Source organism: Nerophis ophidion, linkage group LG25 (genome assembly GCF_033978795.1).
Source record: "Nerophis ophidion isolate RoL-2023_Sa linkage group LG25, RoL_Noph_v1.0, whole genome shotgun sequence".
Classification (NCBI taxonomy): domain Eukaryota; kingdom Metazoa; phylum Chordata; class Actinopteri; order Syngnathiformes; family Syngnathidae; genus Nerophis; species Nerophis ophidion.
In genome coordinates this window covers 2,311,557-2,330,265 of record NC_084635.1, presented here as the reverse complement: position 1 = coordinate 2,330,265, position 18,709 = coordinate 2,311,557, and the positions used below count along the sequence as shown (strand labels likewise).

The 18,709-nt window shown below is 38.5% G+C and overlaps 2 protein-coding genes across 3 annotated transcripts in view; both read left to right on the top strand.

Annotated features, from left to right (window-relative positions):
* Positions 1 to 6,982, top strand: part of zdhhc13 (zinc finger DHHC-type palmitoyltransferase 13) — a 437,024-nt gene extending 430,042 nt beyond the window's left edge. For both annotated transcript variants that reach the window (XM_061887482.1, XM_061887481.1), the window contains exons 14-17: positions 2,076 to 2,159; positions 2,245 to 2,402; positions 2,465 to 2,562; positions 6,517 to 6,982. In XM_061887482.1, coding sequence (XP_061743466.1) covers positions 2,076 to 2,159; positions 2,245 to 2,402; positions 2,465 to 2,562; positions 6,517 to 6,655 — 479 coding nt within the window. In that variant the 3' untranslated portion in view covers positions 6,656 to 6,982. The remainder of the gene's footprint in view (positions 1 to 2,075; positions 2,160 to 2,244; positions 2,403 to 2,464; positions 2,563 to 6,516) is intronic.
* Positions 6,983 to 10,547: 3,565 nt separating this feature from the next.
* LOC133543076 (immunoglobulin superfamily containing leucine-rich repeat protein 2-like) overlaps positions 10,548 to 18,709 on the top strand; it is a 9,357-nt gene continuing 1,195 nt past the window's right edge. The window contains exons 1-2 of the mRNA XM_061887480.1: positions 10,548 to 10,993; positions 15,887 to 18,709. The exon at positions 15,887 to 18,709 is cut by the window's right edge and continues 1,195 nt beyond it. Of these exons, the coding sequence (XP_061743464.1) occupies positions 10,880 to 10,993; positions 15,887 to 17,941 (2,169 nt within the window). The 5' untranslated portion in view covers positions 10,548 to 10,879 and the 3' untranslated portion in view covers positions 17,942 to 18,709. The remainder of the gene's footprint in view (positions 10,994 to 15,886) is intronic.

The window sequence follows — 18,709 nt, the reverse complement described above, 5'->3', positions numbered from 1 at the left end:
CGGTACATCTCCGAACTGAACCCCCGTACCAAATCGTTTCAATACAAATACACGTACCGTTACACCCCTACGATATAGTCTTTTTCTCTATCGCACAGAAACAAACCCGTGATATATCCTATATATCGATTTATCGCCCAGCCCTACATCCATCCATTTTCTACCACTTGTCCCTTTTGGGGTCACAGGGGGTGCTGGAGCCTTTCTCAGCTGCATTCGGGCGGAAGGCGGCGTACACCCTGGACAAGTCGCCACCTCATCGCAGGGCCAACACAGATAGACAGACAACATTCACACTCACATTCACACACTAGGGACCATTTAGTGTTGCCAATCAACCTATCCCCAGGTGCATGTCTTTGGAGGTGGGAGGGGCCTATCCCCAGGTGTATGTTTTTGGAGGTGGGAGGAAGCCAGAGTACCCACAGGGAACCCACACAGTCACGGGGAGAACATGCAAACACCACACAGAAAGATCCCGAGCCCGGGATTGAATCCAGGACTACTCAGGACCTTCATATTATGAGGCAGACGCACTAAACCCTATTTCGCCGTGCTGCCAAACCTTAGTTTGGCCTACATTTTTACATGAAGTCTTGTTTATGTCTAAATTGAGTTTATTTGGACAATGCATACTAAATTGCATTGGAATAATCTTCCTAAATATTCGTCTTATGGGTTTAGTATTTGTCTTATTTTCCTTCATTATTATTATTATTAATAATATTGCAGTATAGCTCGGTTGGTAGAGTGGCCGTGCCACCAACTTGAGGGTTGCAGGTTCGATTCCCGCTTCCGCCATCCTAGTCACTGCCGTTGTGTCCTTGGGCAAGACACTTTACCCACCTGCTCCCAGTGCCACCCACACTGGTTTAAATGTAACTTAGATATTGGGTTTCACTATGTAAAGCGCTTTGAGTCACTAGAGAAAAGCGCTATATAAATATAATTCACATTTGATAAAGACCAAGCATGACTCTGTTTCAGTGTTAAAGTTTACAATCTGTTAATCTTGGCGCTGTTTTGCGACAATCAAGTTGACTTACTTATGTTCACGTAAATGTGTGGGTTTCCTGACATGGACTTGTTTCTTCAGCATTGTCTACATGTTTAAGTCAGCATTGGGAAGGCTATTCTTAAACCTTAATTCTAGCCTAATTTAGCCTTTCTTTCACCGCTTTTGATGTGGGTTTGGGGTCATTGTCCTGTTGGAACACCCATCTGCACCCAAGACTTAGCCAACCTCCGGGCTGATGATTTTAGGTTGTCCTGAAGAATTAGGAGGTAATCTTCCTTTTTCATTGTCCCATTTACTCTCTGTAAAGCACCAGCTGCATTGGCAGCAAAACAGGCCCGGAGCATAATATTACCACCACCATGTTTGATGGTGATTCTGAGATTAATGGCCTCACCTTTTCCCCTCCAAACTTATTGCTGGGTATTGTGGCCTAACAGATCATTTTTTGTTTCATCTGACCACAGAACTTATCTGTGTCCATGTGATGTCAGATGAAACAAAAATTGAGCTGTTTGGCCACAATACCCAGCAGATTTGGTCACATTTTCAGTACACCCATAATAAATGCATAAAAGAACCAAACTTCATGAATGTTTTTTGCGACCAACAAGTATGTGCTCTAATCACTCTATCACAAAAAAATAAGAGTTCTAGAAAATTATTGGAAACTCAAGACAGCCATGACACTATGTCCTTCACAAGTGTATGTAAACTTTTGACCACGACTGTAAGTATTGAGCAAAGACTGTAAAAAAATGATGTACGTGTGATTTCTTTAGTTTTAATACATTTGTGAAATTAAAAAGAAAACAAAAGAACCCGTCGTCATGATAGGGGGTTGTGTGTCGTGAATACTTTTTAAATGTACTGTACTTCCACAACATGACTCAAAGATCATCAATATGACAGGAGTGTTGTAAAAATCGCCTTTTTGCAACCTGCTGTAAAAATGTTAGCTGTACCGCAGCGCTCCTTTCACATCCATCCATGTATTCCTTTCCTTGGGACCAAATGTGTCTCAGCCTCTGCCTGAATACCACGTTCTAACGTGTCTCAGGTGCGAGGAACCACGCCCACTTTGTCCTCTTCCTGCTGGCTCTCATGCTGACGTGCGTCTGGATGTTCTACGGCTGCCTAACGTGTGAGTCGCCGCATCATGGCGCCAAGCGGACGCCACACAAGCCTCCTTTTCCCACCAAACCGTGTTTTTTTTTTTTGCCGCGCAGACTGGTCCACGCGCTGTGCGCTGCATTATGAGATGCAAGGACTTGTGGGCGTGGCCTTTGCTGTCGCCGACTGCTCGCCGTGGCTGCTGTGCGTCTTCATGCTGGCGCTGTACCACTGCTGCTGGTCCAGCATCATCCTGCTGCTACAAATCTACCAGGTGAGGACAGAACTTTTCTTTCGTGGCATCGGACCGTAACTTCCGCTTCTCTTCTGGACCAGATTGCCTTCCTGGGACTGACCACCGCCGAGAAGATGAACCTGATGATGCACGCCAGAAAACACCGACAGACGGTATCCTTGGCACAGAATCCATACAAGTGAGTTATTGGTCGCGAAACGAAAAACCCCATAACTTTTTCACTTCCCGTTATATCGATATTGGAGCGGACCCTTCAGTGTGGGCCGATACCGGTATTAATCTGGTATATCAGCACGAATCATTGAACATACTTGTGTTATTCAGTAGTGTGGTGTTTTTTAGTAGTGTGGAATATTAGAACACGTTTAAAAAAAGTGAAATTACGCGGAGAACACTAACCTATTGATTACTAACCATCCGGAATGGACTTAAGCAGTCTTTAAGTTGAAGTGGAGTGGTCATTTGTTTTTTGGCTACACCTGGAGGCCACAATAATTAATTAGGTTAGTTCTTGATACGGTAAGTTGAATGATGCGGACACGTTTGTTACTGGATACTTTCTAACACGCTTCTGCCTTGGAGACTTTGCATGTGTAAATAATATGCAAATACAATTATTTGATGCATGTTAATATGGACATATGTCATGTTTATACTAAAATATTGTTCAATTAAGGATACTTTTAACCAGCGTTGTTCTGACACCACTTATGAAACGGATTTTGGAGCCTCGCGTATTGATTTGTACAGATGTTAATCTAAAATGATATGAGGCCGACTCATTGAACATACTTGTATTATTTTGTAGTGTGGAATGTTAGCAAAGGTTTGATCAAGTGAAATTACTCCGAGAACACTGACCTATGTATTGTTAACCATCTGGACTGGACTTAAGCAGTCTTTAAGTTGAAGTGGAAGGGTCATTTGTTTTTTGGCTACACCTGGTGGCCAAAATAATTAATTAGGTTAAGTTCTTGATACGGTAAGTTGAATGATGCGGACACGTTTGTTACTGGATACTTTCTAACACGCTTTTGCCTTGGAGACTTTGTATGTGTAAATAATATGCAACTATATTATTTTATACGTGTTTATATTGACACATGTCATGTTTAGTCCTAAAATATTGTTCAATTAAGGATACTTATTACCAGGATTGTACTGATACAACAAACAATACCGATTTTGGAGCTTTGAGCTTTGATGCCGATATTAATCTAAAATGATATCAGGCCGAATCATACTACAAACCTGTATTATTTTGTAGTGTGGAATGTTAGCAAAGGTTTGATCAAGTGAAATTACTCCGAGAACATTGGCAGGCACGATAAACACTATTTGAAGTTGAAGTGGACTGGTTATGATTGATGCGGACACGCTTGTTACTGGGAACATTCCAACACGCTTCTTGTTCGTATTGACAAATGTGGTGTTTTACACGGCAATATTGTTCAATTATTATTATTATTATTTATGTCTAGCTTGTGTGCTTAGCTGCTGTGTAGCTGCCAAGCTCATGGTGGCCAATAGCCTGAGCGGTTATTGGAGGTCATGTAGATGTTTACTGCTGCAGGACTTGTGGTATGACGACTTTGTGAGTACTTTTCAGCTGCTGTCACATACTTTTTCCCAGTCTGGGCGTGTTTTCTTTTTTGTGTTTTTTTCAGTTAGTTTTTTTTAATTGCCGTATTTTCTGCACTACAAGGCGCACCTAAAAACCTAAAATGTTCTCAAAAGCTGACAGTGCGCCTTATAATCCGGTGCACCTCATATATGGACCAATATTGAGCCACAACAGGTCTCACAACTACGGTGAGCAGCCGCCGACTTCATTTTCCCCCGTAGGAGAAGAAATGCGCGGTGCATGCTGGGATATATGACTGCGCCAGGTGTGCCGTTTTCATTTCCATTTGTATGTTTATGTAAAGACCCCAAAATAGCTCCTATAGAGAGACATGATTCCAGGAAAGCAGGAATTGTCACTGAACTGCTAGACAACAGCAGCGACACTGACTCCATTAATACGTCTCTATATAGTGCAAAGTAATAACAATATATCAATAACTCAACGTTGCTCAAACGTTAATGTCACACAACACAACACACAAAATAAACATGTAGAGCTCACTTTATTAAGTTATTCCTCATCCACGAATCCCTCAAATTCTTCTTCTTCAGTGTCCGAATTAAACATGCCACAACAGGTCTCGCAACTACAATAAGCAGCCACCTACCTTATTTTCCCCCGTAGAAGAAGAAGCGTGCAGTGCATGCTGGGATATATGACGTCTTCAACGAGACGAAGCCGCCTCCGTCTCGTTGAAGACGTCATTAATGGAGTCAGTGTCGCTGCTGTTGTCTAGCAGTTCAGTGACAATTCCTGCCTTCCTGAAATGATATCCCTTAATAGGAGCCATTTTGAGGTCCTTACATAAACACACATGGAAATGAAAAAGTCACGCCTCACGCATTCATATATTGTTATATTGTTATTGCTTTGCACTATTTCGAGTGTTACTATATTGTGATCGCACAAACATTTGATTGACAGTAACAGTATCAGAGTGTTTTGTGCATGTTCATTTAATCGAGGAATAGTTCCCCTCCACTATGTGATATAAATGTTGCACTACAAGTTATACCTCGCTGTTGTTAAAAGATAAACAAAATACCATTTACCTCGGGTAAAATAATAAAACAGCGGTTTATTCATTTTGGGAGTGAACGGAGTTGTCAGAACGCTGGTTTGTAATCTATTCATAAAGTTTGACTGACCTGACTGTTTTGTTGACATTCCCTTTAGCGCAGCTCCATCTAAAGCATGGGTGTCAAACTCTGGCCCCGTGTAGTTTAATTTGGCCCTTGAGGCAATATCAATTTAGCCGGTGTTATACAGCGTCGGTGTCGCTGTAACACCGCATTCACCGCTAATACTCATACTTGTCAACCCTCCTAATTTTCCCGGTAGACTCCCGAAGTTCAGTGTCCCTCCCGAAAATCTGCCGGGGCAACCATTCTCCCGAATTTCTACCAATTTCCACCTGGACAACTATATTGGGGGCGTGCATTTAAGGCACTGCCTTTAGCGTCCTCTACAACCTGTCGTCACGTCCGCTTTTCCTCCATAAAAACAGCGTGTCACATAATATTTGTGGCTTTTACACACACACACACACACACGCACAAGTGAATGCAAGCATACTTGGTCAACAGCCATACAGGCCACACTGAGGGTGGCCGTATAAATAACTTTAGCACTGTTACAAATATGCGCCACACTGTGAACCCACACCAAACAAGAATGACAAACACATTTCGGGTGAACGTCCGCACCGTAACACAACAGAACAAATACCCAGAACCCTTTGCAGCACTAACTCTTCTGGGAAACTTCCAACAAACTGACCAATAATTAACGTTTTATTCATTCATTTTCTCTTGCTACTTCAAGGCTTGAATGTTTGGTCCATTCATTATTGTTATTTTATTTTCAAATGTATCACTAGCCTGTGGAAAAAATGTGATATTTACCTCAGAAGATTGCAAGTAGAAAAAAAGGCATAACATTTTTATTTATATTTTATTTGATATGCCATTGATATTTTTTTAATTATTATTGTTATTGTTTGAAACTGGATTTTGCATGTCACTAAAGTTATATAAGCCTTGCTTGTTCAATATTTAACGCAAAACTTGTTTGGGTCCCTATTAAAAGGTTCATTTGTTCAACCTTGGCCCGCGGCTTTGTTCCGTTTAAAATTTTGGCCCACTCTGTATTTGAGTTTGACACCCCTGATCCAAAGGATGCATAACGTAATCCCAGCCTCTACTGTAGCATCTTTTCTATGCCCCTTATAATGTGGTGCGCCTTGTATATGTCAAAGTTTTAAAATAGGCCATTCATTGAAGGTGCGCCTTATATTCCGGTGCGCCTTATAGTGCGGAAAATATGGTAAATCAACAGGAAAACGCTGCCTCCCCCATTCACACAAAAGGTTTTTTTTCCTTCTGTTGTTAATATTGTGGTTCCTACAATATATATATATATATATATATATATATATATACTTACAGTCTGCAAGGGATACATAGAGTCCGTGAAGCACACAGGATTGTGATTTGGTGTGTGCAGTCTGGGCGTGTGTGGGAACGTGCGGTCCTTCTTCCAGCTGCGATGCTGCGGCCTCTTCAAGCCAGCCGTCATCGACTGGACGCAGCAGTACCCGCCAGGCCGCGACCAGCGCGTCCTCAGACACGGCGACATGGTGTAGCCGCCCGGGAGCAGCGGAGGGACCTTTGCAGCGGACCAAAAAAAGCACAGTCTATTTATTTATTTTTTAACCCAGGACCAAGTGAAAGACTTGAGGATAAACGCAAGGAATCGTATTATCCATGTTTTAGCTTTTCTTGGTGCAGCCTCGTTGACTAACTTTAGTCCAACTTTTATGGAGAAAAGGTTCAACACGTCAAGCGTACTTTTTCAACGTGCCCTCTAAAAGTAAAAATCTTTTTACGCGCTAAGTCGGTTTTGTATGAATCGCATGTTTGGTAATGAAGTCGCACTATCACACTTCAATAAAGCAACCCTGTTTATTCTATTTAGTCACTAATACTGTTATTACTTCATAACTACGGGAAAATACATTTTGTCAACTTCCTAATAATCTTCCTGTGGCTTGCAAAGTTCTTCATAATGGTAATACAGTTTATAAAACCCAAAAACAGTGAAGTTGGCACGTTGTGTAAATGGTAAATAAAAACAGAATACAATGATTTTCAAATCCTTTTCAACCTATATTCAACTGAATTTACTGCAAAGTCAAGATATTTAATGTTTGATTTGGTAAACTTGGTTGTTTTTTGCAAATATTAGCTCATTTGGAATTTGATGGCTGCAACATGTTTAAAAAAAAAAAAGCTGGCACAAGTTGCAAAAAAACTGAGAAAGTTGAGGAATGCTCATCAAACACTTATTTGAAACATCCCACAGGTGAACAGGCACATTGGGAACAGGTAGGTGCCATGATTAGGTTTTAAAAGCAGCTTCCATGAAATGCTCAGTCATTCACAAACAAGGATGGGCCGAGGGTCAACACTTTGTGAACAAATGCGTGAGCAAATTGTCGAACAGTTTAAGAACATTTCTCAACCAGTTATTGCAAGGAATTTAGGGATTTCACCATCTACAGTCTGTAATATCATCAAAAGGTTCAGAGAATCTGGAGAAATTACTGCAAGGCCGAAAACCAACATTAAATGCCCGTGACTTTCATTCTCCCTTAGGCGGTACTACATTAAAAAGGTGACATCGGTGTGTAAAGGATATTACCACATGGCCTAGGAACACTTCAGAAAACCACTGTGAGTAACTACAGTTTGTTGCTACATCTTTAAGTGCAAGTTAAAACTCTGCTATACAAACCAAAAGCCATTTATCAACAACACCCAGAAACACCGCCGGCTTCGCTGGTCCCAAGCTCATCTAAGACGGACTGATGCAAAGTGGGAAAGTGTTCTGTGGTCTGACGAGACCACATTTCAAATTGTTTTTAGGAAACTGTGGACGTTGTTTCTTCCGGACCAAAGAAAAAAGAACCATCCTGACTGTTATAGGTGCAAAGTTCAAAAGCCAGCATCTGTGATGGTATTGGGGTGTATTAGTGGGTAACTTACACATCTGTGAGGGCACCGTGAATGCTGGAAGGTACAGACAGGTTTTGGAGCAACATATGTTGTCATCAAAGCAAAGTATTTTACTTGGACGCCCCTGCTTATTTCAGCAAGACAATGCCAAGCCACCTGTTACAGCAGCGTGGCTCTATAGTAAAAGAGTGTGGGTACTAGACTGGCCTGTTTGTAGTCCAGACCTGTCTCCCATTAAAAATGTGTGGCGCAATATGAAGCCTAAAATACCACAATGGAGACCCTGGACTGTTGAACCACTTACGCTCATGTACATCAAGCAAGAATGGGAAAGAATTCCACCTTAAAAGCTTCAAAAAGTGTTGTTAAAAGGAAAGGCCATGTAACACAGTGGTAAAAATGCCCCTGTGACAACTTTTTTCAAAGTGTTGCTGCCATTAAATTCAAAGTTAATGATTATTTGCACAAAAAAAAAAAAAAATCTCAGTTTGAACATTAGGTATCTTGTCTTTGCAGTCTATTCAATTGAATATAAGTTGAAAGGGATCTGCAAATCATTGTATTCTATTTTTATTTACGAGTTAGACAACATGCCAGCTACCACTGGTTTTGGTTTTCGTATTTGTTGGTGCCTTTCAACACTCTCTACAGGCAATAAACATCACAGTTAAAAATACTCACTAAAATAAGGTATTAAGATATAACAGTCAAAAAGTAAATAGTCAATATAAATATGTTACATGATTCTGCTTCCTGTCCACCATGTGATGTGCAATATTCCACATTTTTCATAAAGGTTATGTCTTTGGACAGTAAAATTAATTGTTATAGTTGAAAAAGAACTACGAATTTACAAAGTAAAAAGTTAACATTATAAGATAATAGAATCATCACAATTATGAAATAAAAAGTCGTAATTGTGAGATCGAATTTTAATTTATGAGATAAAAAGTCAAATTATGACTTATAGTTACGATTTATCATTGGAGTGTTTTTATTTAATACATCAAAATTATGAGATTAAAAAGGGATAATTATGAGATAAAAATTCATAATTATTAAAAAGTTCATAATTATAAGAAAATTGTCATAATTATACAGCTAACAAGCCATAATGCGATACAAAAATCTAAATTATAACATTGGAAACTCAAATTAATAACTAAGTTTGTATCTCATAAATAATACTTTTAAAAAAATCTCATAATTATGATTTACCATTGGAGTATTTTTTTAAAGATACATTGAAATGATTTTAAAAATAATTTGCTATGACATTTTAAAAAAAAACTCCAAATTATGAGTTAATGATTAAAAAGTCAGAATTATAAAATTTAAAAAGTCGTAGTTATAGAATATAATAGAAAGTACTTTATTGATCCCTGGGGGAAATTCAGCACCACAGTTCGCTCTGAATAAACAATAATAATACTAAATAATATTTGACATATATATATATAATATATGAATAATATAAATATATTCTACATTTAAGTGCAGTCAAGGAACATATGTATTATACAGTCTGATGGCTATCGGTATGAAGGACCTCCTGTGTGGTTCCGTGTTACATTTAGGGAGTCTGAGCCTTCCACTGAACATGTTCATTCTCTCCGCAAGGTCCGAGTGTAGTGGGTGGGAGATGATGTCCATAATGGCTAGGAGTTTTGCTAGACTTCTCCTCTCTGACACCACCGCCAGAGAGTCCAGCTCCACTCCCACCACGTTACTGGCCTTCTCTACCAACTTGTCCAGTCTGTTTGCGACATATGAGATAAAAAGCCATAACTGTAAAAAAAGAAGAAATTATGAGTTTAAAAAGTCCTAATTGTGAGAAAAAAAGTCTGATTTATGAGATGAAAAGTCAAATTTTGACTTATAAATACGATTTACCAATGGGGCATTTTTTAAATATAATACATCGAAATTCTGAGATAAAAAGTCACTATCAAAAAGTCCTAAATTATTAGATAATAGTCACAATCATGCAGATAAAAAGCCACAATGAGATACATTTCCAATTTATGAGATACAAAAATCTAAATGATAACATTGGAAACTTAAATTAATAAGTTTTTTATTTCATACATAAGACTTTTTTTTTAATCTCATAATTATGATTTACTGTTAGGGTGTTGTTTTTTTAAAAGATACATGGAAATGATATTAATAGTTCCTTACTGTGAAATTTAAAAAAACAAAATTTGAAATTATGAGATGAAGTTGAAATAATGAAATAGTCATAATAATGAGATTTAAAAAGACAAGTTAAATACAGTCGTAATTATGAGATAGAAAGTTGTTTGAGATTTCAAAAATAAATACAAATCCTGAGATAAAGTTGTAATGAGGAAATAACTATAATTTTTTTTTTTTATAAAAGTAATAATTTTGAGTGGAAAAAAGTCATAATTTGCATAATGTAAAAACGGGCTTCCATATTAGTGTGACGTCATTTCCTGTAGAAGGTCCAATTTCATGGGACGGTGCATTTACTAAATGACATTTGATTGTCACATCTTGTGTTGTGCGAGCTATTAAAGGACTGCTGTTGAAAAAACCCCAAAGTTTTTACGCATTCTCCAGTCCAGTATTTCCTCTCAGTGTGTCCCACCTGCAAGTGTTCCTAATGAATTGTCCGGTGGTTGAGGAGAGTTTCCCCCCCAAGACGTCACGTGGTCCAGCGGTAGAGAGGAGGGGACACATCCGCGCATGTGCAGCGCTAAGAGGAGGGGACACATCCGCGCATGTGCAGCGCTAAGAGGAGGGGACACATCCGCGCATGTGCAGCGCTAAGAGGAGGGGACACATCCGCGCATGTGCAGCGCTAAGAGGAGAGGACACATCCGCGCATGTGCAGCGCTAAGAGGAGGAGACCCAGCCTCCCTCAAACTTCCCATGGCGTGTTTGTGCGCCGCCTTGTCTTCTGCTGGACGTCGCAGCTCCTCGCCTCAAGATCAGCTCGGGTGAGATCTCATCTTTTTTTTATTTTTTCAATTTGCTGCTTGTGTTGCTGCAGACGTGACCATGTGTGTGACGTCAGACGCCACCAAGGACATCTGCTGCGTAGCTGCAATGACACCGGCCGTGCTAATGACGTGTTAGACTAGTGCAACATTCTGGGTGGTCACCTCGGACATCTTTAAATCATTCCCTGAATGTGTCACTCATCAATCACAGGAGGAATTAAATACATAAATCTGGTATTAATTGTATGTAAAAGTGCATCAGACTATTCAATCAATTTATTACTTAATTATTTAATCAGTCATTTTATGATTTAATTATTTGATTAATATTTAAATTACTACCTCAATGAATTAATTGGAATTAAATACATTTGTTATTAGTGTTGCCTTTATTTTTGTGTAAAAGTAAATTTAATTATTCAATCATTTGATCGCTATTTAATTATTACATAATTTAACAAATGTTTTCATGATTTATTTCATTAGTTCATTAATCTTTAGTTAATTAACTAAACGTTTCATTAATCAATTGCAATTAAATAAATACATGTTATTAATTCGACATTTAATTATTATTTGATTTATTATTTAATTAATTATTTAAATATCTTATAATTTAGTGATTTTTTTCATGATTTAATTCTTTGATTAATATTTAAACCTACATGTGGTATTTATTGTGCCATTATTTTTTTTATGTAAAAGTACATCCAATTACTTAATAATTAGATTATTATCTATTCATTTATGTCATTATTTAGTCATTTAATAAATGTTTTATTATTTAATTTATGATTTCATAATTTATTTGATTAATATCCAAATAACTACCTCAATGTGTCAAACAATTACAATAGGAATTAAATAAATGCATTTGTTAGAAATGTTACCATTATTTTTATGTAAAAGTATATTTAATTATTCATTTAATCAATTATTTATTTCATTATTATATAATTTTAACAAATGTTTTCATGATTAAATTCATTATTGAATTAGTTGATTAATCTTTAAATAATTAACTAAATGTTTCAATTGGAATTAAATAAATAAATGTGTTATTAATTTGCCATTATTTTTAATGTAGATGTACATCTATTTATTTAATGAATTATTTCAATATTTTACAATTTAATAAATGTTTTCATGATTTAATTATTTGAATGATCGTTAAAAAAACTACCTAAATGTATCATTTGTCAATTGTGACCTTATATAAAAGTACATTCAATTATTTAATAATTTGATTCATGTCTAATCATTTATTTCATTATTTTGTAATTGAATAAATGTTTCATTATTTAGTTCATTATTTCATGATTTCTTTATTTGATTAATCGTTAAATGACTACCGCAATGTGTCTTTAATATCAATTACAATTGGAATTAAATAAATACATCTGTTATTAATGTTGCCATTATTTTTATGTAAAAGTACATTTAATAATTCAATCATTTGATCATTTACTCAATTATTTATTTCATTGTTATATATTTTAACAAATGTTTTCATTATTTAATTCAGTTTTTCATTAATCATTTGATTAATCTTTAAATAATTACCTAAATGTGTCAATCTATTACAATTGGATATAAATAAATACGTTTGTCATTAATGTTGCCATTATTTTTATGTAAAAGTACATTTAAAACTTCCATCATTTGATCATTATTTAATCAATTATTTATTCCACTGTAATATAATTTAACAAATGCTTTGATTAATCTTCATATTATTTAATTATTTGATTAATCTTTAAATAATTACCTAAATGTGTCAATCATTACAATTGGAATTAAATAAATACATTTGTTAAAAATGTTGCCATTATTTTTATGTAAAAGTACATTTAATTATTAAATCATTTGATTATTATTCAATCAAGTGTTTAATTATTTTATAATTCAATAAATCTTTTTATGATTTAATTATTTGATTAATCTGTAAATAATTAACTAAATGTGTCATTAATCAATTACAATGAAATTAATTAAATGTGTTATTAATTCTGCCATTATTTCTATGCAGAAGTACATTTAATTATTTAATAATTTGATTGTTATTTATTTATAGCAATATTTTATCATTTGATAAATGTTTTAATGATTTAATTAATTATTTCGTAATTTAATTTTTCTATTACTCTAAGTAATTACCTGAATTTATCAATTAATTACAATTGGAATTATATAAATACATGTGTTATTAATTGAGACATTATTTTTACATAAATGTACATTATTGATTAAGTGATTTTATTCAATCAATTATTGATTTTAATACTTTATGATTTAATGTTTTTTTTGCACAATTTAATTGATTATTTCATGATTTCTATATTTAATTTATATTTAAATAAATGTGACAATAGTTGATTATAGTCAAAGTTAAATGCATTATTTTGTGTTGTTAAATGTGTCAATGCATTTATTGTAAAAGTACATTTAATTGATCAATTTTTGATTTTAATAATTCATGATTTAATTATTTTTTTCCATGATTTAACTAATTATTTAATATTCCATTATGTAAGTAATCTATAAATAATTACCTATATTTGACAATAGCTTATTACAATTGGAATCGAATATATATGTGTTGTTAAATGTTTCATTCATTTATTTTATATCAAAGTATAATTAATTATTTCATCATTTGAGTAATTATTTACTTACTTTATTTTAATCACAACAACCGGACTGAAATGGTTCACAGAGATTTCTTCAAGGATTTTCGAGATAAAGGGAAGGTGGGACACCGGCCGGTAGTTTACCATGAGGGCAGGATCAAGGTCAGGTCTTTTGAGGAAAGGATGAATAACCACGTTTTTGAATGCTAGAGAAAAGCGCCACGTTTATAATATTTACCTCTGATGTTTAATCCACTGTAGTTTTCTATGAAACATTGATGGAAAACCTCATGTTTGGTCGCACGCCATTTCTGTTCCAGCTTTCTACATGATACTTTAAGAGCTATAGTTTCTACTGTAAACCAGGGGTAAGGTACGCCTTTTAGAAACCTTTTTTAGTCACAATGGTGTCGCGCAGGGCATCATTAAAGTTGTTAGTGAGGTTATCGATAGAGCCCACGTAATTTGGGAATGGCGCCATTATCGAAGGCAGTCTTCCAGCAAGAGTCATAGTTGTGACAGCATTAAAGGGGAACATTATCAGCAGACTTATGTAAGCCTCAATATATACCTCGAAGTTGCAGAAAAAAGACCATATGTTTTATTAACCAATTTCCAAACTCTAAAAAAGGGTGAATTTGTCGATTTAAATGCCTTTCAATTGTTCGCTGTCGGAGCAATGACCTTTCACCCGAGACGTTACAACGGGAAGCAATGCGCCATTTTCTCACACACATTACACACACAAGTCAAATCAGCTGTTATTTTCCATTTTTTCTACTGTTTTCCGTACCTTGGAGACATCATGCCTCGTGGGTGTGTTGTTGGAGGTGTAACAACACTAACAGGGACGGATTCAAGTTGACTTACGTGGAGTTAGCATCGATTAGCACGGCATGCTAATCGATTCTAACATGGCAGAAATGGCAAGAATGTGTGGATATCCTGCGACACTCAAAGCAGATGCATTTCCAACGATAAAGTCAACGAAATCACAAAGGGGAGTTTTGTTGATGTTATTGACTTATGTGCTAATCAGACATATTTGGTCTTGGCATGACTGCCATCTAATCAATGCTAACATGCTATTTAGGCTAGCTGTATGTACATTTGTGGCTATATTTGCATCCAGCCTTTCCCTCCACCCACATTTAATGCCAAACAAACACTTACCAATCGACGGATTTAAGTTGCTCCAGTGGTCAAAAGATGCGATCGTTGGTTAGAAGGCGATCGACGAATAGCTTCAATAGCTATTCGCTCAATAGCTTCAGTTTCTTCTTCAATTTCGTTTTCGCTATCTGCCTCCATACTCCAACCATCAGTTTCAATACATGCGTAATCTGTTGAATCGCTTAAGCCGCTGAAATCCGAGTCTGAATCCGAGCTAATGTCGCTATATCTTGCTGTTCTATCCGCAATGTTTGTTTACATTGGCAGCACTATGTGAAGTCACAGGGAAATGGACGGGTGGATTTACAGATAGCGAAAATCAGGCACTTTAAAGCCTTTTTTCAGGATATTCCATGATGGGTAAAATTTTGAAAAAAACTTCGAAAAAAAATCAGCCACTGGGAACTGATTTTTATTGGTTTTAACCCTTATGAAATTGTGATAATGTTCCCCTTCAGTAATGCGGACGTTGTACTGATCCGTTGTGGTGAAGAAGGAGCTGAGCCGGAAGGCAAAGCTCTCAATTTACCGGTCGATCTACGTTCCCATCCTCACCTATGGTCATGAGCTTTGGGTCATGACCGAAAGGATAAGATCACGGGTACAAGCGGCCCAAATGAGTTTGGGTCTCTCCCTTAGAGATAGGGTGAGAAGCTCTGCCATCCGGGAGGAACTCAAAGTAAAGCCGCTGCTCCTCCACATGGAGAGGAGCCAGATGAGGTGGTTCGGGCATCTGGTCAGGATGCCACCCGATTGCCTCCCTAGGGAGGTGTTTAGGGCACGTCCAACCGGTAGGAGGCCACGGGGAAGACCCAGGACACGTTGGGAAGACTATGTCTCCCGGCTGGCCTGGGAACGCCTCGGGATCCCCCGGGAAGAGCTAGACGAAGTGGCTGGGGAGAGGGAAGTCTGGGCTTCCCTGCTTAGGCTGTTGCCCCCGCGACCCGACCTCGGATAAGCGGAAGATGATGGATGGATGGATGGATGGTTCCCCTTTAATGTTGCGGCTGCTAAAGCAGCGGTCGTTTGTAGTATTTATTTGTTTTGTTAACTATGCGCTAAAAGGTTGTTACGTTTTTTTTTACAGGAGCTGAAAATGTCCGCCAGAGAATCCCTGTTTTTATTAACGGTGGTGAGTTCTACTATCTTCAGCGCCTCATTGGAATGCCCGCCGCTTTGTACTTGCTCTATCAAATATGGACGCCATTTTGCTGAATGCTCCTACAAAGACTTGGCCACAATCCCATCCGACCTGCCACACAATGTCGCCACTCTCAGTCTCTCGGCAAACAAGATCCGTACGGTACCACGAGGCGTTTTCGCCAACGTGACCCGGATGATGTCACTGTGGATGGCCCACAACGAAATCGTCTCTGTTGAGCCAGGAAGCGTCTCGACTCTGGTTCATCTGCGCAACTTTGACGTCAGCCATAACAAGATAGCCGACTTTCCATGGAGCGATCTGCAGAATCTGACTCGGCTGCAGCTGCTGAAGATGAACCACAATGAAATGGTCCGCCTTCCTCGCGGAGCCTTGGCGGACCTCAAAGACCTGAGGTCCGTCCATCTCAACAACAACAAACTTCTGACCATATCAGAGGGGACATTCGACTCCTTGACTTCTCTGTCCCATTTGCAGCTCTTCAACAATCCTTTTGCATGCACTTGTTCACTCAGCTGGTTCAGAGATTGGTTCTTGACCTCCACCCTCTCAGTCCCCAAAATGAACCTAATGACTTGTGCTACTCCAAAGGAACTTAAAGGAGAGATGATTGTGAACTTAGCTGAGTCCAAATGCGCTCAGCCGACCGTCACAATCAGGACTCAGCCACAGGTTGGCGACACAACTTTGTATGAGGGCGATGCTTTGGTCTTAACTTGTGACTTCAAAGGCAACCCGACGCCATTGGTCATGTGGAGTATTCGCAGTCACCCGAAAGAACCTCCTCACTCCTTCTTGTCCCATAGTCCGGTCCAAATCTATCACAATGGAACCGTCATCATCTCACATCTCAGCAAGGATGACAGCGGCAACTACAGCTGCTCTGCCTCCAACAAGTTTGGTACGGCGATTGACTCACTCTTAGTCAAAGTGTCCTCAGGGCCAACGTCTGTAGTCATGACCGATGCAACACAACAACCGGTCGTAACGGAAACATCTGTGTTTGATTCCGTAGCTGAGAGAAAAGAAGTCTTGCTTACCTCCTTTCCGACCGCAGAGATCACCCCTCAGTATTTTGAGGAGTCGATAAGCCCGACCAAATGCGGCTTGACTGCTAAAACGAGACATGTTTCAAATCATGTCTTCAATCGGAGCTTGGATGACACCACTCAGCACGTGTTTGACTTCGGCATCATTGCGCTGGGGGTGTCAGAAACGGAGGTCACCGTAAAACTCAACCCTCTTCTAATACCCAGAGACAGTAACTGGACTATCGCAGTCTCACCAGATAGTCCTCATAATGTCAGCCAAAAGCCTTACAGGCTTCCAGAGAACTCTGAAGAATCCCGTTCAAGAGGGTTGTATCTGTGTGTCACCCCTGACCGCAAATACTCGCCTGTGCTGTGGTCACAGATCAAAGAGGGCGTCAACACCTACCTACTCAGTGGTCTACGGCCAGGTACTAACTACTCCCTGTGTCTGACCTACAAAGGGGAGGTCTGTGAGGTTCAGGTGCTCTTCGCCACCAAAAGAAAAGTCCCTAACCTGGTCATCATAATCACAGTCAGCATTTGCCTTCTGACCGTGTCAACCGTCCCCCTACTTGGAGCCACATGTTTCCACTTGGTGTACAAATACCGCAGCAAGACGTACAAGCTGATCCTGAAGGCCAGAGACCAGTACCAGATGGAAAGGACGCTTGCCACTAACGTTAACGTCCACGCACTTCTAACCGAGTCTCAGGGGGACATGGCCATCAGTCAGCTGGATGAGAGTGGAGATGCGGAGAAGGAGGCGGACACGGAGGAAAGCATAGTGACCGAGTCCGTCGCTTTGTCTCAGTCCAGAGGGAATTTGGACGACTGCGAGGTCGGATCGGAGTTCAGCGAGGGGCTTCCTTTGGGGGCTGAAGCGGTCAATATCTCCAGCAAGGACAACTATGTGCAGTACATCAGTGACTGTGAACTGGAGCTAGCATAAAATAACCGTGTTGCACTTTTAAGATGTTATTGTGCTTAGTGCCAGTGGTGTATCAAATTCTGTAGTTTTACAGATAGCAATCGACGTCCGCTGTTACTACTGCGTAGAGACTAAAGTCAAATCAAACAGTACCATAGTTCGATGCCTCCGTTGCACAAGGCGTCACGTCAGTGCGGACTCAAGCGACACAGTTTAAACTGCCAACAAAGCAAGAAGAAGGCACTGGAAAGTACAGTAAGGTTCCGTTTTTGAAAATGCACGAGCTCAATGCTAATTAGGGACCGAATGTCCCTTTTGGGACAGAGGACCCTATTGAATTTGTAAGGTTTTATTATTATTCTTTATTATACCACCACCTCTTTGAGTTGTAATTTGACCCCTTTAACATGCTTCAAAACTCACCAAATTGGACACACACATGAGGACTGCCGAAAATTGCGATCTAATCAAAAAACCAAAAGTCAAAATTGCGCTCTAGCGCCCCTTAGGAAGAAAACACGGAGACAACTGTCTGTAATTTCCAGTAGGAACGTTGTAAAAACATGAACCAAAAACCACTTTGTAGGTCTCAGTTAGATCTATATTTCATACACTCACACCCCCCGGCTAAAATCAACAGTAAGTTTGCTATTCGCACATCAATACAAAAGTTGGCTGAAAAATTTCGGGGTTTTTTCAAACATTACCTTCTCTGAGGCCTTTTGTCGTTTCGGCTTCAAACTACCACAGGAGAGAGATTGAACCCTTCTGATTAAAAGTTGAAGAAAT